The sequence below is a fragment of the Lygodium microphyllum genome, chromosome 11 (assembly GCF_053477565.2).
Source record: "Lygodium microphyllum isolate KBCC chromosome 11, Lygodium_microphyllum_v1.1.10, whole genome shotgun sequence".
NCBI lineage: Eukaryota > Viridiplantae > Streptophyta > Polypodiopsida > Schizaeales > Lygodiaceae > Lygodium > Lygodium microphyllum.
Genome location: NC_141145.1, coordinates 72852381 through 72874898, shown reverse-complemented (window position 1 = coordinate 72874898; position 22518 = coordinate 72852381). Strand labels below are relative to the sequence as shown.

The window sequence follows — 22518 nt, the reverse complement described above, 5'->3', positions numbered from 1 at the left end:
GAGTTCTTTCAAGGGGAGGTGTGTATGAGGGAGTACCTCTCTAGCTCCCTCACCCACGGTGTTGGCGTCATGTCGCAGTGCGTTGATAGCTCCACCCACCCACCGTGACATAGTCCCTTTTACTGAGGCCCGGCAAGCTTGTAAATGATCTTTTGACTATGAATATGATGTGAAGCCCCCAAGATGGGCCCTTGTGCAAATCGCGTGCCATGTTATGTTCCGTGTCGCGTTCCGTGATGTGTTGGGGTGCCCCGTGACGTGTTGAGGGGTCAGGATGGCAAAGTTATGGGAAGGGTCTAGTGCTGCCCCGGGGCCTCCCCAGGGGGTCCCGAGCGGGTCTCTGAGGGTTGGACCATCAGTGGATGACACAATAGTCTATCAAGATGGGGATGAGAATAACTTTAGGGCCCTTGTAACTGCCATGGAGATATTATGTAGAGGAGCAGGTGCCTTAATTAATTGGCACAAGTGCTATGGATTTTGGGTATTTGATTCTAGGCAGCTCGGTGATGACCACATGGATTTTACGTGGGTTCCCTGTGGGACTGCAGTGAGATATCTTGGTTTCCATGTGGGGATTGACATTACCTCAAAACAACAGCGAGCATCCCTCCTCTTGAGCATAAGATAGAAGCTTATTTATTGGAGCTCAGTACAGCTCTCACTAGCAAGGAGAGTAGTGGTCACCAACCAGGTCCTTCTTGCGACTATGTGGTACATCACTTCCTGTTGGGCATTCTCCAAGTCATGCATCGGCCATGTGAAGTGCCTTATCAGGAACTTTAATTGGTCCAGAGGAGGCGAGAACCCGGCTAGGGCAAAGGTTGCTTGGGACGTCATCATACAATCTAGATCCAGGGGAGAGTTGGGAATCATAGACCCAGATAGCCAGAGCAAAGCCTTGATGGCTAAGCTCATTGTTAGGGGTTTGCTTCTTGGTGAGGAGCCCTAGAAGAAACTTTTGATAGGGAGGCTACACGCTATGACACCTACGTACGGAGGACCATGGCTGCCCAACATCCATTGGATTTTTTAGGAGATTAGGACTAGGGACTTAGGGAGGAGCTTTGAGATGAGATTCGCGGCTGTGCTATTATTAGAGCCTAGAGATTTGTACTACCAAGGCTTCACTAGCTACCCCCCCACTACAGCCGAAGGAAAGAGAAGGCAACCTCTACTCTTCAATCACCTCTTGAGATTAGACTCCGGTTGTTGGGAATAAAGGCCCTCATGCCTTTAAATGTGCTCGGGTGTGAACACACCCTTAGTGTAACGTATCCCCCTGTCCACTTGTAGGACACGTCTTAGCAGCCCATCAGGAAGAGAGTCTAGAAAGCGCCGCCTAGCACTCATAAGGAATGTCACAGGGTTTGCGATCAAGGTCTTCCTGAGTCTGCCACGAAGTGGAAGTATCTGGCCGTTCCCACTTAGGACCGACCTGAATTAGGGTTTTCCTAATAGTCAAGTTTCTAGGAAGTAGCTAGTGTCGAGCCCCACATGAACCACTTTGCGCAGAAACATCAGGGTCGAAGCGGATTTATACTGCACTTGGTTCAAGGAGAATGGGAAACGAGAGGGATGGGAAGCTCAACCTTCCTGCCCGTAAGGCATAGTCCCATTCCGTTCCTCTAAAACAGCATAAGTCGGGTCTTTAACTCTATTGATTCTAGGTCATCGCTACTTCGCTATCAATTCCTTCGAGAAAAGTTCCCAGCTAACCGGAACCACCCTTCTGTAGGACGGACCCGGAGTCACGTCCACCGCACTTTCCTCAGGTGCTTAGTTATCTAATTACCTACCACATTAAGTTTGACATGCAAAAACAGCTTCCTTAATTAACCAATTAATCACTGGTTCTTTCATGTAACTTAGGCACTGACATAGAAAAACAATGTCAAGCAAGTTCCTTTTTCAATATTTGATCTTTATTTATCATAGTCTTTGGAATACATCAAATATCCTGCCTGAAGGCTATCCTAGCAATCCTCAAGATTGCTACTCCAAGCTCCGCCCGTTGACTAGTATGCGGGCCTCGAGATCCCATCTCGAGTAACGTCGGCCCCTTGTGCAGGATCCGGAGGCAAGGGATTTACGGCCAGAGCCTCCCCTGGCACCCAAGTGTCCTCCTGCTCCAAGCAGCACCCACGAAGAGACCTCTCGTGGCGGGTTCGGTCCACGTACCCGGCGCGGCTAACAACCCCCTTGGATAGGGTTAGGCAGACAGCCGGAGGTAATTGAAACTGCCTCTCCCTCCAAGCTTTTAACCTGAAGCATTAGTTGTTTTTCTTGAATTAGTTCCTTGAGCAAAGAAGTACAAACAATGCACCTAAGTGTACAATCACGAGCATTCCAGTGGTCGTTCGTACGGCCAACTGCTAAGGTGTGATTCCTTTTTCCGAAATACTCCCAGTATTTGATCCTGGATCATTCGCGACTTGGCAAGATCCCAAAGGTTTAGCAAGTTGGGTTGCTTGTTTACCCTTTTTCCTTGGGTTAGGGTTTATATCCTATTGACCCCAAATTGTCACTACCTTAGGTTTCCTTATATTATAGTCAATAGATCCTAGACAACCCCGTCGTCCTAACTTGGTTGGTCAATTTACTTCTTGGCAATTCACCATTGCCCTAAGCTTGACAAATCAGTTCCCAAGAGGGAGTGTTGTAGTAGGGCAACTACTCATTTCCTAGAGAATCTAATTTGTAATTAGAACTCCCCAATCTTGGTCTAAGGTGTAGCAGTACTATCTTGTGATTTAGACGCAAGAGCATATGACCTTGCAGGCTTGTTGCACGAGATAGGTGTCAGTACCTAACTTGAGGGATTATATCTCTCATCATATGGTATTTCTTGATCAAGAATACCTTTGATCAAGATATAGGGTTTGGAAGTCCCATTTCTGTTATGCTGCCAAATTTCACCCAGAATAGGTGAAAGACAGCCCACTGTAATTTCTCTCTTTTTTAAAAAAAATAAATAAATACCGCAAGGGGCGCCTAACTTAGGGGCCAACAGGGTGTCTGTGTTGCAACAGGAGCATTCTAGCTTCCTGTATTTCTTCTTGATTCTGTCTCTTTAAGTTCAGGTAAAGTGGGCGACTGTGAATTGGGTGAAAGCATTTATATATTTTGGTTGTATACTACCGCCCTTTCCAGTGAACAGGCCGGTTACAGTTGTTCCATTACCGGGATCGAATCACTTTTTCCCTAAAGAGCGAGCCAGGGTTTGTTTGGGTGTAAGACACAGAATTGTGCATTATGGCTGATAGAAAGGAAGACACCAGAGAGGGAGCGTCTTCATCACAGGAGATCCGTGTTGTTCATGAGGTGGGAGAGTCTTCTAGACCTCCACAGTTTGTTACTCCTCCTGTTATGGTTGAGCCACAAGTTCATAGGGCTTCTTCTATGGATGAAGACATTTTCAAGACTCAGTTAGTTGCTGTTGTGAGTAGGTTTACTCAAGTGATGCAGAATCCAAGGTTTTTGGCATTTTTGCAGCCCTCCCTTCCTTTATAGCAAGTGGGCAATCTGCAAAGATTTCGGATCCAGTAGAGGTCTAGGATAAGGGTAAGCATGCTGCGGATTCAGTGGAAACACCAAGGTAGCTTGCGGAGTCAATGGAGACTCCAAGATTGGTTCCGACTGTCCAGGAACAGGTGGCGGAAACGCTAGTTACACAGGCATTGCCAGTTCAGCTTGCCACTTTACAGCAGCCAAATGTTGGCTTAAATGGACAGGGAAACAGTTTTCAGGCTTTACCACGGGTTTTCCCACTGACCTCTGTACATCTTGGGTACTTTGGAGGTGGATCTGTATTTCAGAGTATGGCTGGTTATGCGCCTGGAAACCAGATTTATGTACCAGGAACAGTGTTTGGGGGTACACAGGGTTTTATGCCAAACTCCATGTATGGCAATATAGGCATGCAGTCTGGATTTCAGGGTGTTCAGGGCAGTTTTGGCATGCCACAGGGCACTTTTGGTATGGCTGGTTATCAAAATCAGCAAGCAAGTATTGTGTCTACAAGCCCTGTAGTCAGTGGTTCGGCAACTCCTATGCCACCTGTTAGTGTTCCTATGTTACATGCATATCCTACGGACCCTTTGATGGCTCATGAGAAGCCAAAGCCATACAAGGAAGGTGGTGTAGCCGTACAGTTTGACATCTTTCGAGGATTTGAAGATAGGACTAAGGCTCTTTCTTTCTTACAGCAGTTTGATGCCGCATTTGCAGGAGGGAACTTTACAGAGCCTTCTAAGGTTCGGAAAGTTGCCACTTTTCTTAAGGACAATGCTAGTCAGTGGTGGAGTACACTGTTGATGCAAGGACAAGCTCCTGCCACTTGGACTTATTTTAAGCAAGTATTTGCTTCTGCTTGGTTGACCAATGAATTTGAGATCGATGTTATGTCAGCTTGGCACAATTTGGATGCATCTAAATGCAAGGATCTGGAAGACTATAACAAGAAGTTTTGGGAGGCTTTACTTCCAGTCACTTCTTACAGGGTTGTGCCATTGACCGAGTAGATAGAGAAATATTGCTGCCAAGGAACTCCAGAATTATTGTACAAAGACAAAGGTCACCACTTTGACTCAGTTAATTGAGAATGCTACCACAGGAAATGCATTATTGTTGGGACAGTCAAGTGGTTTTGGGGGCAGCATTAAACATGATAAACCTGAGAAATTTTCAGCAAAGAAGCCATTTGGTAAACAGGTTTCTCAGATTTCTCAAAGTACAGGTAAACCTTGGCAGTTCAAGAAGAAGCCAGCTAAGTTCTTTGGACAGCAGTCAAAGGACCAGAAGAAACCTTTTGTGCGCAAGTCTCTTGAAGAGAGAAAGGCTTTAATGGCTGAGAGAAAGTGCTTTATCTGTGAGTAGACTGGTCATATCGCATCTAATTGTCCGGACAAGAATAAGAGATCAGCTGATGATGATAAAGAGGACAGGAAAGGAAAGAAGCCCAAACCTTTAGCAGGTTTAGTGCCAGATATGTTGGGAGACAAGCCACACTCGGATGCTAATGAGCTTTGCAGAGCTTGGGGTAAAGTTAGGGATCAACATGTACTCATTTTCTTTGATCCTGGAGCTAAGGCAAACTTTATCTCACCAGAGTTGGCTTCTACTTTGGGCATTAGAGCAGATGAGATGGGCTACACAGCAGAGGCAGGGTTGGCATGTCCTGGCCACTCAGAGTCTGTGACACCCATTCTTGGAAAGCTGTGTCTTCATATACAGTCTTATGTTGATGCAAAAGAATTTTATATCATGTCACTTGAAGGCTATGATGTCTTGTTGGGAATGCCATGGATGTATAGAAAGCATGGTGTGTTGGATGCCTTTAACAAGACACTGACTTTGGAACATAGGGGAAAGACTCATGTGCTTGATGTGAAGCTTAAAGGAGAGTCTATACTTGTTGTATCGGCTTCTGCCATTACATCTGTAATAAAGAGTCATCTTTCTGTGTACTTGATTTTTGCACGTGATGTCAAGGATAATGATGAGTCAAATTTCTCTATGTTAAATAGAGATAGGTCTGCTTTCTTGTCTCAGTTCAGTGATTGTTTTTCTGACTCATTACCATCACAGTTGCCACCAGAGAGGTCTGAGGATCATGCGATAGATTTGGCGCCAGGTAGTAGCCCACCAAATAGACCTCCGTATAGGGTTAGTGCAGCCCAACAGAAAGAGATATTGAGCCAGGTGAATGAGCTGTTGGAAAAAGGGCTGATTCAGCCAAGTTCATCTCCCTTTTGCTCACCAGTGCTCTTAGGGCAAAAGAAGGATGGCTCTTGGCGCATGTGCATAGACTATCGAGCGTTGAACAAGAGTACCATCAAGAACAGGTTCCCCATTCCAAGAATTGACGACATCCTTGACCGTTTGGAAGGAGCATCAATTTTCAGCAGGATAGGTTTGAAGAGTGGATACCATCAGATCAGGATTAAGCAAGAGGATGTGCATAAGACTGCATTTAGGACCACGTTTGGTCTCTATGAGTTCTTGGTAATGCCATTTGGACTTACTAATGCTCCTGCTACGTTTAATCGAATGATGGACAGGATTTTTCGTCCATACAGGCAGTTTGTTGGTATATTCTTTGATGACATGATTGTCTTTTCAAAGAATGAACAGGAGCATAGAGAACACTTGAAAGCAGTCTTTGATGAGCTTTGCAGTAATAGGTTGCTTATTAATGGCAAGAAGAGTGAGTTCTTGGAAGAAATCCAGTTCCTGGGGCACATAGTGTCAAAGGATGGTATCCAAATGGATCCTACTAAGGTTGAAGCAATTAGAACATGGCCAGATTTGAAGTCTGTCCATGATGTTAGAAGCTTCTTGGGTTTGTATTCTTACTACAAGAGGTTCATTCGCATCACATCTCGCAGAGATTTATTTCCTTCTGTTGATAGCTCCAATTGGCAAGTCTGCACAGTGTGCCAACGATGCATCATACCTTGTTAGAGGTATTAGGGAGATTGTGCTTACAGCCATTGATGGCTCTATTCTCCGCCTACAGGATGCTTTATTTGTGCCAGGTATCAAGAAGAATTTGCTCTCTATTTTTTCTTTGGCATGTTGTGGATTGCAGGTCACCTTTGATGATGACAGATGCATGGTGAGAGAGAAGGAACACTTGACTTTGGTCTTGATTGGCACTTTATGTCATGGGTTATATGAGTTGGATGCTCTTTCAATTGATCACTCAGCGTACTTAGCATCCACTCTTACTCCTGCTATGTTATAGGCAGAGTTATGGTGTGCTTGCATGGGGCATGTGAACTATGGTAGCTTGATGCTCTTACAATGTACACAAATGCTAGCTGGATTACCTCTTTTGGAGAGACCTCCTGAGCACTTGTGCAAAGGATGCATTTTGGGAAAAGTGCATTGGTTTTCGTTTCCCCGTGATGTTGCTTTTAGAGCCATAGCCACGTTGCAGTTAGTGCATTTAGATATATGTGGCCCTATGCAGACAAAGTCATTGGGTGGATGTTACTATTTTGTGACTTTTATTGATGACTTTACTCGCTTCTGCTGGGTCTATTCTATGGTTAAATAGTCATAAGTGTATGATGCATTTTTGGCTTTTGTAGCACTTGTTGAGAACCGATATCGTTGTAAAATAAAAACTCTTCGTTTGGATCGAGGGGGGGATTATATGTCCTCTATGCTAAATTCCTTTTTGAAGCAAAAGGGCATTGTTCATCAGTTCACTATTGCTTATACTCCACGGCAGAATGGGTTTGCAGAGAAGAAGAATCAATCACTCATAGAGATGGCCACATGTATGCTGAAAGCAAAGAGCTTGCCACACAGTTTTTGAATGGAAGCCGTAATGTATGCTTGCCATGTTTTAAACAGATGTACCACCAAAGCATTAAAGAATGTTGCACCTTTTGAGGCTTGGAACAGCCGGAAACCTTCTGTTGGGCACTTTCGTACCTTTGGGTGTCTTGCATATGTACACATTCCTCAGGTACTTAGAAAAAAGTTGGATAACAAGGCTATCAAATGCATTTTTGTGGGATATAGTAGTGAGAGCAAAGGCTATAGACTCTATGATCCTGTCTCTAAAAACGCATTTGTCAGTAGGGATGTACTCTTTGATGAGAAATCAGAACTATCCCTTGCTGGTTTTGATAGATATCAAGCTGCTCATGATGTATTTGAAGGGCTGCTACCCATTTCATTTGGTGATTTAATTGGTGTTTCAGCAAGTGAACTTAATGTTCAGCCAGCTGCTCCATTGGAAAATGCAGAAAATCAACAATTGGTTGATCTGAATATCCAGCAAAGGGCTGAATCTGAAATTCAGCAAGAGCTTGTGCATAGTTAGGAGGCAAGACAAATGCCTAGATGGTTTTTACAGACTATGAAAGATAGTCATTTGGATGCACCCTTGGTCGTACTAGAAGGCAAGCTCATATGCATGATACTACACATACCATGGAGTTTGTTATGGCAGCAAGTACAGTTGATGACAAGAAGCCTGAATGTTTTGAGGATGCACAACATAGTGTGCCATGGATGGCAGCAATGCAAGCTGAATTTGATTCTATCATTAAGAATCACACATGGGATTTAGTGTCTTTGCCCATTGGGAAGAAAGCCATTGGAACAAAATGGGTCTACAAGCTGAAAAGGTATACAGATGGATCCATTGACAAATATAAGGCAAGGCTTGTAGCTAAGGGCTATGCACAAAAAAAAGGTATTGACTATGAGGAGACATTTGCTTCTACCTCTTGAATGACTACCATCAGGTCTATGGTTGGTTTGGCTACCCATTATGGATGGACTGTACATCAGTTAGATATTAAAACTACATTTTTACATGGAAACTTCATGAGGAAGTATATGTACACCAGCCCATTGGTTTTGCAGTTGAGGGATCCGAACACTTGGTTTACAAGCTGAAAAAGGCTTTATATGGCTTGAAATAAGCTCATAAAGCTTGGTATGCAAAGATTGATACCTTTTTACTTAGCCAAGGGTCTATAAACACCTCATCTGAGTTTACCCTTTACGTATGTAAAGAGGGGGGATCCATGCTGATCATTTGTCTATATGTTGATGGCCTTTTGCTTACAGGGACACATGCTGATCAGATTTCAGCATTTAAACAAAATTTGCAGCAAACTTTTGAGATGTCAGACTTGGGGTCTTTGCATTATTACTTGGGCATTCAGCTCATACATGATGCTAGAGGTATTGGTTTATCACAGTCAAGATACATTGGTAAACTTCTTGAGAAGTTTGGCTTACAAGATTGCAAGCCAATCTGTACACCAATGGAACTTGGACTAAAGATGTCATTACATGATGATAGTGATTTGTATGATGTAGACACATATGCTCCAACATTTGGATGCCTTATTTACCTATGCAACACTAGGCCGGATATACAATTTGTAGTTTCAGCCCTGAGCAGATATATGCATCAGCCACGCATGTCACATTGGCAAGTTGTTAAGCATGTCTTTCGTTACTTGCAGGGTACTAGATCTCTTGGATTGCTTTATGCCAAGGGGGGACCACTACAATTACATGCTTACAGTGATTCTGATTGGCCTGGTGATTATGATTCACGTCACTCCACTAGTGGCAATTGTTTCTTTCTTGGCTCATCTTGCGTATCTTGGCTTAGCAAGAAACAATCCACTGTTGCCACATCGTCATGTGAAGCTGAATACAAGGCAAGCTTTCACTACCATAGTTGAATGTGTATGGATTGGACGCTTGCTAGCTGATCTGGATGTATTTGTTATAGAGCCTACTCCTTTGTTCACTGACAGTCAGAGTGCCCAGTGTTTCATCCATGGACGAAACACATTGAGATACATCACTTTGTCAGAGAGAGGCTACATGCAGGTGATATCAGCCTTGTCTATTGTTCTACCACCAGTAATGTGGCAGACATCTTCACTAAAGCTCTTCCTCGTGACAAATTCGAAGCATTTCGCAATGCTTTAAATTTGATCTCCTTTGGTTCCTTGTACTTTTGATTACTCTTCACTCCAGGGGGGTTTGTTGGGTTTCACTCACACCTACGCTCACAGAGGAGTGTCGGTGATCAATAGGACATTGGGGCACTTTTTACTCTCGGTACGAGAAGTTTTTTCCCCCAGACTTATTCTCTTCTTTCATATGTGCCTATGTTACACACTTATAGGCACTTATCATGTTCGGGTGTGAACACCTCCTACAACCCTAAGGTTTAAGGGTTGTACTTTGTACTTTCAGTTTACACTCTTTCAGTCTACTGCACTCTCAGCTGAGCTTCGATCCTCGCAACCTCTCACAGATAGGAGAGGCTGAATGGTGGGTTTGAGACTAGATGAAGAAGTTGTGTGTATAGAGAGACAAAATTGAGGTGTGGTGTGGAAAATACCGTGTATACTCTGATACCATGCAAAACAAGCGAAAGTGCAAAGATACGGTAGGGTTTACCGGGAGTAACACAAAGTGTGTATGGTAAACATTAAGAGAGAAGAGAAACTCAAAAACAAAAAGAACATGATGATGATGCAGTGAATCATACTATGAGAAGAAAATCTAATACAGTAGAGCCGAAGCTTAAAAGATAATTGCATTGTCCTGTTTGAATCAGGCGGTAACACTTATGGGAAATCTGCATAATGAAGGGAGCGAAATGCAGTCCTCTAGGTAGTGGGCTGTCGAAGTAATCATTGGAAGGTGAAGGACAACTGTTAAGGGATTGAACCGCAATCCTCTGATGCCGTCGGAGACGTGGAAGATAATCACCAACTGTTGAGTGAGCGAATCGTGGTCCTTTGATGGCCGAGAGTGACCGAGGTAGCAAAACGCAAATCCCAGAGTGCTGGAGCTGTCAAACGCAGGGAGAGCAGCCCCAGATGCTGACGCTAGGTGGATAATGATGACGCCAGATGATGAAAGATAAACTGGGCTGCAAAAAACGCAGGTCCCAACAGCCTCTGTGATGGAGGCGCCAGGCTGCAAAAACGTAGGTCCTAGCAGCCCCTGTGATGAGATCACTGCACTCCATGATGGAGATTGTCGCTAAAGACTAGGATGTTGACGCAAAGCTAGAGATAAAGCCATGCAACAAGAAGATCTCCACACAGAAAAACGCAGGTGAAGGTGAAGCCTGATGGAGAAGGATGCTAACGTCAAGCAGATGGTGGTGGCACCAGGTGGAAGATGCTCCAAATGCAAGGCCTCATGTTGGAACAAGGCGCCTAAAGCACAAGAGGAAGGGTGAAGGCAACCATGAGCTACGAATCGCAATGTCCTAAAGGGGTGTGAGGGCAGTGGAAGGGGCTAGTGAGAGAAGTGAAGGGTGTCTAATGACGGAGAAAGAGGGGGTAAAGAATGAATGAAGAGTGGTGGGGTGGTAGGGTTGAAGAATGAATGAAGTGACTGCCTATTTATAGATATAGGCTATCCAGGGTAGCACACCACTATATGGGCGCCCACTGAAAAAGTGGCCAAAATGTGGGCACCAACTCTTTTTGGGGCTGTTAGCGTGAAACCCTAAATGAAGTGTGCGAACTAAAGAAGTGGTTTCTCAACATGTGGAAGGGTCCTTCAAGTGAAGTACGGGGGGGAGGGGGTTGGGTTTGTGTGAGCAACAAGTAGATGATGTTAAGACGATGGGAGGAGACGTTCTAATGCAAGCGCAAGTGATGTATTCCTTTTCCCTTCTTTTTATGGAGAATAAGGCTAAATGTCTGGTTTGGGACAAGTCAGTTAAGTGCCACATAATGAAGATGAGGTCAAGCCATGACATGTTGAGGATAGTGAATGAGGAAGAGGCACTACATGATTGGTATTACATTGAGGAAAATTGGCACTGTTCAATGATGCATCTCACTTTTTCAAGCACTACGATGAGTGCTAGCACACAAAAATTCCAATCATGAAGGATAGGATGGAGATAACACCCATCATATCCCAATAGAAATTTGAGATATGGGGCATAGACTTCATTGGCCTATCAGTCCAGCTACTCAATCCTCACAGAAACAAAATACTGTCGTTGCTATAAATTATCTCCCAAATGGACTGAAGCTGAAATTGAAAATGTGGAAAAAAAGGCAGGGATCATCTATAGTGAAAAATTACGGTGAAGGCAAGTAGACAAGCACAATTGTTGATAAAGGAGTTTTTTTTTTTCCAAGAAAAGAGAATTCTATTAATAACACCTCGGAGAAAGCCCCCTAAGGTAAATACAAAGTACAAGAAACTCTGTGAAGAGTAACTAAGTACATCAAAGATACAATGGTTGTGTAAACAACCAGTCTGGTGGGCTAAAGTGACAGACCATCTGAGGGGTAGTATGAAAGAAGGTGTCTGAATCCCAAATCCGCAGGAAAGCCTCTCTATTCCTTCTCCTCTCAGAGCTGCCCTGCAACCTCTCCCATCTCCCACAGAGAGTGTGGACTATCTCTCCAAATCCTCGATAAAGACTCCCCAGTGGGTATATCCTGAAGATCAATGACTTGGCTACATCTCGCAGTCCATATGTACCAAGCTATAATGCTGGAAATCAGCTCCCATCTGTGACAGGGTTGAACCCTAGGGAGACAGAAGAGTAAATTTCTTGAGCCTTGACCCACTGACACAAGAATTTCCTTGCTATAGCAACTAGTTAGATTGCGCCCTGGAGAGGATGTCTAGGACCTTGTAAGGATCTTGTCATGCATACATAAATGCATGTGTCACAAGTTTTGGTAAAATCCCTGTAGCGTCTAAAAGTAGAGGGCCACCACAAGCTACTTAGGATGATTGTACACCTGATTGGTTATTACTCAGCCTTTGTATTAGACTTTGTACCTTATCTCTGATGTATCATTGAAGTCATATACTTGACTTATTTTGTAGTTTACTTCAAGAAGTCTTTTGAAGGAATTTATTAATAGATTGCTCTTTTCCTTCTTTTCTTTTTTTTCAATAAAAAACAACTTTATGGAAGACTTCCACTCTCACATTTTACCTGCTATCTCCAAAGAAATCTGGCCCAAAAGGTATGAGGTCTCATGAGTCATAGCTTTAGGGGTAAGTCAAAGCTTTGAATAGATAGTAGAAAAGATGAGGCTCTCCTCTTCTCCTCAACAAACTACTAAGGAACCTGAAAAAGGCTCTGATGTGACAGAAGATGCACCTCACACTAGGCTCACATGGGCCTTCTCCCTATGCCCTGATGTATTCGAGTTGAGCTGAGCTGCCCAAGCAAAAGGCCTGGCATATATGGTCTAATTTGTTGAAGTCAAAAGATTTGAAGCTTCTTCTGAGGCTCGTAACCTCACATAATGCCATTCTCTTGTGCACGCTGCAAAATTATCGTCTTCCACCAAAACAGAAGAGACAAGCTTCCACAATCAGGCTATATGAACCATTTCTCCAGCCCTCCTTGCTATGTACTTTCTGACATTGGAGATATTTTCACCCTCATTGCAATGTTCACACCTCTGGTTGGCCAACTACCTACAATTTTGGAGAACATAGACCAATTTTCTCCTGATGTTTTAGTCTTGCAGTGAAGCCTGCATTAATTGGCAATGACATTGAAGACCAGTTCAATGCTCAACCTGAGGGAAGGAATATCTGCACAAGATGTTTTGTCCCACCTTGGTGGGGCTTGGGGATGGGTCTGACGATGAAAGAAGAAAGGAGAAAGAGGAAGATCAGAGGAACATAGACAAGGGGAGAGGGGGACAAGGAAGAAGGAATGGACAAGAGAGGCAGGCTGCCATCAAGGCATCATGGTAGGAAGGTGGAGATGAAGGGAGGAAAGAAGAAACAGGGAGATGAAGAGAGAAGGCAGCATGAAACAGGGTGTTAACCTCACACAAGTTGAAATTCTTCGACTCCTATCATGCCTTTCTTGAATTTCAACCTTTAGTAGGACACTCATGAATAATCTAATACCAGCAAAGTGACACATTCACCCGTAATGAGATACTCTTCTGCTCTAACATTGATGCTTGCCAAAGCAAATAGAGATATGACAAATGGGATCTTTCTCTTTCACAAAAATGCAGGCCACAAAAGAGAGTCAAAATCAGTACTTTCGCAGCTTACACTGGGATTCGTGGATCAGTCAGGTAGCTCTCCCTCAAGTCCTCCATTGACACAAGCTGGCACATCAACAATTTGAAAATCTTTAGTTGCCTAAAGCATCATCTTCTTTAAGCTAGCATATCAAGAGATCCAAACAGCAATTGTAACCTTCTCAGGGTCTGGAGCTGGTGGCATAACTTCCTGATGCATGAAGCCTTCTTCAGCTCTCTGAAATGACAGAGCATAATCATTGACAAATGTTTTATTGGAACCATAGTACACACAGACACACACACACACACACATCATTACTGTTATGAGTTTCTTCCATAACTTTTCCAAATGTCTCTTTGACCCTAAAATCACTGTAATAAGCATACTCGGCTACAAATGCACAATGTAGGGAAAAGTTCAGAAAAGCTAAACAAAGCTGGACAACAAGTGGCACATCTTTCAAAGGAGCTTGATATCATTTAGATGAAGAGTCTTTTTTCTATTAAAGTTTTTGCTGACAGAAAAAGCTTGATTAGGTATGAAAAGAACATATAAATGAGCTACACATTTAAAATTGTGGAAGGTAAGAAGATGTTATGAGCTGGTTCCTTGTGGCCATATCCATTTTGCATTTCTGAAAGTTCTGGAAGCTCAAAAGCCTTTTGACATCTAGTATCTCAAATGTTCAACTTCCAAGATATGATCCTGGTGATAAGATCCTATGTTGTGTCAAAGTATCTTTGTTTGGTTGCCACTCTGCATACTAGGAACATTTTGTAAGAGGCATCCCTTTGTAAGGCAGTCCACCAATATTAGTTGGCCTGTCTAAACCAGATAGAGCAACGACAGTGATTGCTTTTCACTAAATTATTGGAAACTTTTCCAAGGACCTAAGGTGATCCAAATTCTTTTGGCATGCCTACTGGGATCACAATACTGGCACATTGCAACAGGAGCTGATACACCGACCTGGACCCAGCCACTTGTTTGATTCATGGAAGAAAACACCGAGCTTATCAAACAAGACCCCATCAGAGCCTACAATGGGATCCAGGAGAGTGGGTTTCGAGGGCCCCATTCCTTGATAGACCATGCGATGTGGCCTTCTTTGTCTACACCACCAGATTGGGGAGGAGGATTCAAATAAGTAGGATCAGAGCACAGCCAGCAACTGCTGCCCATTAGGACAGACGAGGCATCTTAGATCATTTTTGTCAAACTTTTGGAGGAGGTTGGATGACAGCTTCAGGCGTAGGATATTTGACTTGTAAGTGAAGGTCTAAGTTCCTGTGGAGTGAAAGAATTCTCTATTAACTCTCTCTTATTTGAGTCTAGCAGGAAGCTCGCAAATGGTAGCATCATTCTCATCTTGTTCCTTCATGGCCTTTATCTCTAATTTGATAGTATGAATCCTCTCAGCAGTCCGGAGCTGCCTCTGTGTGTGTGTGTGTGCGCGCATCAGGATCGGGTTGAGCTTCAGAATAGGGGACTACCATATCAGTACATGGAACCATTTCTTCCCCCTCAGCATCCAAATCGGGCCCCAAAGCCTCCACCACCTGATCAATAAAAGCGGTGTTCAATTCAGACATGACTGCTGTAGCAGCAGAGTACACGGGTTATGTCCACCCTTCTGATCATGCAGGTCTGCTCCAAATCATGCACTTCAACTAAATCTGCAGGTTGCTTCTCTCTCTCTCTCTCTCTCTCTCTCTCTATATATATATATATATATAGAATCACAGGAGGGTCTACAGCAGCATCTCCACGCCCTTCATGACTTTTGTACACAGCGCAGATTGACAGTTAATCTTGGGAAAACCAAGATCTTGATCTTCCACACATCAGCCCCAGTGAGGAGGAGATCAATCTTCACTCTAGGAGCCAGAGAGGTGGAGGTTGTGGACTCATATGCCTACTTAGGGATCACTTTCACTACATTTGTTGGGAGATTCACCATGGCACCAGCAACCAAAGGTTAACCGACACAAGGATACACAGCATTGGCCATGATGGAGAGAAATGGCACCAAGCACACTTCTAGGAGCCTTGCACATGGAGATGGCTATTTAATACACTGGCCACACCAACCATGATGTATGGTGCACCTATTTGGACCCTTGGCCTGGCTACATACCTATGGACACAAATTGAAAGACCATAGATCATTATGCTCTCATGGATGACACACAGCAAACCATCAATACCACATGAGATTATTAGAGCTAAGTTTGCTACACCCCCCATAATGGAGGCCCTGTTTTAGACATCAGCTTCATACATAGAGTATGTGACATGCATTTGGACAGACTACCTAGGAGGGCCTTCAAGGCAAGATGAGACTTCATGGTATGCATAGGTCCAGGAGTGGCTTACAAGATATGGGATTGACATGGACCATCTCCCGCCCTTTCAATATGATCATGACTCCCCCTTCATACAAGTCTCCAACACAGAGAGAAACTTGGTCAATGTGACAGGATCTCTACTAGTTGTACATACACCCACATGGCTATCACCAAGGCAGCCGCTTCCCCCGAAGATATCTTAGTATAGAGACCACTTCATGGATACTACCACGGATGGCTTCATTCTAAGACCTGATACCTAGATCAATACATGCTGCATGAGAGGCGGATAGCCTCGCTAGCTTAGGGTATCCTCTCACTAGCTTGAGATCGAGACCAAGAGAGCAGCCCACAACCCTAGAGCTGAGTGGATTTGCAGATTATGCCAGGAGGAGGTAGAGAGCGAGGAGCACTAGATCTGCATATGTAGAGCCTATAACACAGTCCAAGCTAGATATCCCACGCTATTTGGAGGAGACACCTTGCTTAGACTAGTTATGGAGTCTCCACACCAGCACCACTTGGGCCAGTTTCCAGTTGAGATCCAAAGGCTCCACACATCACTACTATAGGCTGCCACTACACAAGAGGGTGATGGCAGTCACAACTTACTGATTTCTTCAAGGCAATGCCCACACATGCGGCACCTACACAAAGAGGGGTGACAGTCCAAAGAGTAGAGGAGATTAGAGTGGAACACCGCCTGCAAATACAGTGATACCCAACACAGATGATACATCAAAGACAGATGAGAGAGACCACAAGCAATATGAGAGAGATTAGAGTGGCACACCGCCCGTAGATACAATGGTACCCGACAGAGATGATACATCAAAGACAGCTGAGAGAGACCACCAGTGACATGAGCAGAAGCTCACAGAGTTGAGGACCCAGACAATAGGCTACCCTCATACTATCTCATCCGGAATATCTGGCATTCTCTACCCATCCATCTTGACTGGGTGGAACTAGGTATACAAGTATCATTCAGCTATACAACTAGACATGTACTATCTCATCCTCTCATTGGATCCCTCTGTGAGCACTCTTTATCTTGTACACCACTTAGCTTCTTTTATAGTATATCGTTGACCATACTCCAGCACGTCATATTTCGATGTCCAGTAATGATCAACATTGTACACGATTCTATCTCATAGGCCGATTTTGACCTCAGAAGACGTTAAAATATCTTTCTTTCTTTCTCTTTCTCTCTCTCCGTCTGTTGTACAATTCTGCCCAGATCTATTCAGTTTTCACCATTCATTCTTTCTTCATTCTCTCTGTCTGGTGACAAAATGGTCTGGTGATGAAATGCAGAGAGACTAACATAATACAAGAGATTCTGAACTGATGAGATGGTCTGGCAGATGCACCACTGAGCGTGACTTCAATCTGCAGTAGAGGGTCTACTGTGTTGTCACATCAATCTGCAGTAGCCCGACTTCTTCCCACAGGGTCTCATGATTTCTGGTCGCCACCTGAAACAGTGATGAACTGCAGAGATAGAGTGATGAAATGTAGAGAAAGTGACGATTTTGTGTGTGGTGACGAAATGCTCTGAGACTGAGGAAATGCTTTGAAACAGTGAAGCAATGCACTGAGACTGACGAAATGCTCTTTTTGTGTGGTGATGAAAACGTAGAGACTGATGAAATCCTGAGCTAGTGACAAAATGCTCTGAGACAACATTGATTGCTTGATACAGTGACTAATGCAAAGACAGTGATGAAACACTCTCCCTAAGTGACCAAATGCTTGTAGAGTTTGCAGTGACAGCTTGCATTTGACAGGACACACAGAGTAAAATATACCGGTGTAATAAATGCAAAAGTGCACACATTGAGACAAAATCTGCTGTAGCAAACATGGGTGAACCAACATCCCCAAGAAAACAGAGTGTTACCCGGAATGAAGAAAAACCCTTCCAAACCCCCCCAAAACTTTACCGAAGATGCATACACAATGCACCCACACCAACAAGCATTAAAAGATGCTCAAAGGTTGCAAAATTATTGAAAACAACAAGCATGGGAAGCATGGAAGACATGAATGAAATCTTTCATATGGGCTGAAATTAAAGAGATGTAGGCATCAATGTATGACAAAGCACAGCAAGAAATGAAAACACATATGCAAAAATGCATTAGTGAGTGGGAATAGGGTAAATACAATGAAGTGAAGGCAGAATTACAGACTGAAATGACTGACAACTTTATAAAACTGGATATAACTTGGAGAACGGAAATGGAAAGCTGGAAGAAATATACTAATGCTTGCATAATCATCAAAGATGAAGAAATTACTCAACTTAAATCAGAGTTAGATGCATATAAGAAAGACCTAGCGGCATATAAAAAGAAACTTGATGTACAAAGGCCATCACAGGATGCCCCAAAACTAGAAAAAGAGATGGAATGCCGCAAGAAAGACATGCACACATGAGTAGATGTAGTTGAAGGAGCAAGGAAGAAAATGGAAACAGTAAAATGCTGAATGGATTGACGTAGCAAAAAAGAACAAAGGGGGACATGAAAACAAAATAGAATTGATGAATGCAACCATAGAAGAAGAAGCAAGATGAAAGAGTTGGCACTGCAAATCCATGTGGTAGGATGGGCTGAGAAAGGAACCCCACAAGAAGATGCAACTGCTCTAGGTGACAAAATGGGAGTAAAGAAAACACCCATCTTAGATGCATGGCATGTGGGAGACCCAATGGACAAGAGAAGGCTCATCCTCATGCTGAAATTTGAGAGTTTGGATAAGAAGAGAGCTTTTCTCACAAAATGTGGGCCTCTAAAAGGGATAAAGATATACCTCAATGAGGATTTGACACCTGCCCAACTAGAACATAGAAGGGCAAGCGTGCCTAGGATTTTGGAGGCATGAAAGGAAGGGAAATATGTAGTGTATAGGGACGGCACAGTGATTATTGCAGAACACCGGCAACAATGATGGTGCATGGCCTATGAGACACTTAAGATGTTGGTATGGAACTGTAATGGAGCATTACACCTAGATGCTGGATATTTTGAGGATAGTTTTTGAAATATGGATATAGCCATGTGTACAAAAACACATCAATGTAAACGGGGTTGATTGCCTTATGTCCATGGGTACAGATGGGAGAGTGCATTCTCCCCACATGCTAGAAAGCTTGGTAGCACTAGGGGTTCTAGAGGCATGTTTCATGAAGACCTTAGACATGTGGTGCAAGTGACACAAAAAGACAAAGATGCACAATACATGTGGGTCAAGATACACACAGAAAGACCACATGATATTTTCATCGCTATATGCTATTTTCCCCCTGCGAATTCAGGATATGCTCCACAAGATGGATCACCATTTGATGTATTGTACGAAGATATCATGAAATATGCCAACTTAGAGACGTGCTATTAGTAGGGGACTTCAATGCGCAAACTGGGGCTAGACAAAGTGACTTTTATATATAGGATGATATCATGTTTAAGCTGATTAATAATGAGGTGGGTCTACGTAGGACGTCCCCAGATATAGAAATGCCTATGGAACACACTTACTAGCTTTGGGCAATGCACATAGATTAGCCATTTTCAATGGCCTCTCATGCTGGCTAGGATCAGATGCTTTGACATGCTGGAATCACAAGCGAGGAGCAAGTACAAGGGATTACTTGATGGGTTCACCAACTTTGATATACCAGACATTAGAAACTTTGAGATCTTGGGGGGCCCCATTGGAATAGCACTTGACCATGCCATCTTAACCTTCTCAGTCTACTGTGGATGTATGAGAGATACATTATCATACCCCCCCAGGCACCCAAGATATCACTTTGTAGAGGAGACCTGACACATATATATAGTGGCTCTCTGCGTGACAAGATATGAATGGTAGATCGTGACAAATCGTTAGAAGAATGCAGAAGAGACTTGGCGGAAGCTTTGCATACTTCAGCTATGTATGCATTTCCATATAGCATATCATCAAGCAAACCTCCACGCTCTACAACCCCCCAAAATGGCTGGTATGATGATGAATGCAGAGATACTGGCACACAACTACAAAAGGAGATTGCTTTAGGCATTCAGACACACCGCCAAGCAATGATACTTTTTAGATGCCTTGTATAGAAGAAGAAATGCACTTACTTGGCAAAACTTGAGACAAAAATATATCAGCATTCTTGGGGTTGGACAGTAAAAGCGTATGGAGAATGTTTCATGAAAGGAAACCCCCTATATAGATTACATCGCCTAACGCTTGGCTGCATTATGGAAGACAGCTATATGATGTACAAGGACAGACACCTGTACAATCCCCACAGGCTTGCAGGCCAAAACAATGGCATTTTTCACCAATAAGATGGTCAAAGAAGCAATTTATAGACTGCAAAATGGAAAGGCACAGGATGAGGATGGTTTAGTAGCAGAGCACTTCTCACATGCATGTGACATACTAGCTAAAATGTTCAATAGGGCTGTTTGTGAGGGATTCCCTCAGAGTTGGTCAGACCATAATATAGTTCCATTATTTAAAAGTGGTGATCCTTTGATCCCTAGTAACTATAGGACCATCATGATTGGCCACACATTGGCCAAGATATAAGGCTCCATATTGGAACATGAACTTAGTGCATAGGCAAAGAGGGATGACAGAAGAGCACAAGGACAGGCTGGATTCAGACATGGATACACCACTTTGGATCACATCCTCACACTCGAGTAATTATTGAGGAAGGACGGGCTCGAGGCAAGAAGATCTATTGTTGCTTTGTGGACTTTTGTAAGGCATTTGACATAGTACCTTGGGCACATTTCATGCACAAACTACAGGAAATTGGTGTGCCAGAAGGTATGCAGTGGAGCATATATGCACTATATGAGAAAGTGACAGGTCGTATATGCACATCTAGAGGGATGTTTGAAATAATTGACATCACCATAGGAGTAAAACAAGGATGTCCACTCTCACCCACATTATTTGGATTATATATAGATGAGGTGTCTGAATATATTGATAGGGGGGGAGGGAATGGAGCTCACTTAGCTGGAGTATTGATACTGATACTACTTTATGCAGATGATATTGTACTTCTCTGATTCACCAAAGGGCTTGCAACAACACTTGGATGCATTGCACACGTTTGCAGGGATAAAGACCTCACAATGAATCTTGGAAAAACCAAAAAGTGATGGTATTCAATACCTCAGCAGCATGGGTGACCCAATCTATGTATTAGTTCACAGTCGGAGGGGATGCAATGGACCATGTAAGGGCATATGTATACTTGGGAGTCACCTTCTCTCGCCCGAGACATTCACTAAGGGGGGCAGCTGAAGCCTGACTAGCAAGAGGTTACACAGCACTTAGGGGCCTTGAGAGTCAGTGCGCTCATGTACAATTTCAAGAGCCCCACACCAAATTATGGTTTGACACCTTAGTGACTCCTACCCTCTTGTATGGAGCTGAAACATAGGGTTGTAGCTTATACCATAGATGACTGACCTTGCTCACAAATCACATAGGCCCAAAGAGAGAACATTATGATGGCTGGGATCGCATAGAGAGACCATTGATAATGATGATATCACGTATGATCAAGAGTAAGGTCTCTATACCACACCCTATTATCAGAGTGGAGCTAGGGGCAACACCCATGGTTGTAGAGACACTCTTTAGAGCAGTGACATCCATACATAGGATATGGGAGCTCCCACATCATAGATACTCTAGATTGGTATTGGCCTCTTCCAAAACGTTAGCACAAGAAGGGGAGAAAGATTGTTGGTACTCACAGATGACAACATGGATGAGTCTACATGGGTTAGACATCAATCGGCTCCCCCCATTTCACTATAGTTTGGATTGCCCTAAACTCGCCCTTACCTGACTTGAGCTGAATTCAATCATTAGAGCTGGCATTTTGGAAGTGGAAACAAGGAGAACTTGGATCCAGCCACCTCTCCCTCTAGGATCCAGGATGGAACATTACCGGGATCATTTTCTACACCTTTCGGAGAATGGATTCATTGTTCAACCACAGTACATGGACACACCTCTCCCATGGTATGCAAGCGTGAGGATGTCACACTAGTGCAAAAGAAGCACTTGCCATTCAAAATTCAGTGCTTAGCAAGAGCTGAGGAGGTGACGAGAAGTCCACCAATAGGAACTTTCCAAAGAAAAACCCTGCATTTGAAGGGGGTCTTGTTCAGGCAACCTTCCATCACCATCATTTTCCACCACGTCTTAGTTTTATGCATACCCCAAACCGAATTTGCTTTGTCAACCCCACCCAATGATGCTCCTTGATCATGCAATGATACACTTGGTTAGCTGAGGCCTTTTGCATATTCAGATGGCTGACAAGATCTTAATCTTGCCAAGGATAGGTAGTGTCCAATATAGGAAAGGGCTGCATAGGCTACACCACCCTCAATTTGGCTCCATAATTCAAGTTATCCACAGGAAATCCAGAAACATCTCCTGGCTGTACAGAAACACATCAACACTTTGTGGCTCTCCAAAGTGGCATCAACAACAAAAGAAACCAAGACAAGCCATAGGATTAAATTTGTGACCTTGCACACATAGGGCTTGCAAAGCTACCATTCTCAGAGCTATTACATGAAGAAAG

The 22518-nt window shown here is 43.5% G+C and overlaps 1 protein-coding gene across 4 annotated transcripts in view; it reads right to left on the bottom strand.

Annotated features, from left to right (window-relative positions):
- LOC148028953 (acyl-CoA thioesterase II) overlaps positions 1-22518 on the bottom strand; it is a 235417-nt gene that overhangs the window by 47798 nt on the left and 165101 nt on the right. For all 4 annotated transcript variants that reach the window (XR_015692351.1, XR_015692350.1, XM_087687718.1 and 1 more), the window contains 2 exons: positions 13717-13776; positions 13570-13625 (listed from right to left, as the gene is read on the bottom strand). Coding sequence is in view for 2 of the 4 variants with exons in the window: in XM_087687718.1 (XP_087543844.1) it covers positions 13570-13625; positions 13717-13776 (116 nt within the window). In the remaining 2 variants the exon portion in view is untranslated. The remainder of the gene's footprint in view (positions 1-13569; positions 13626-13716; positions 13777-22518) is intronic.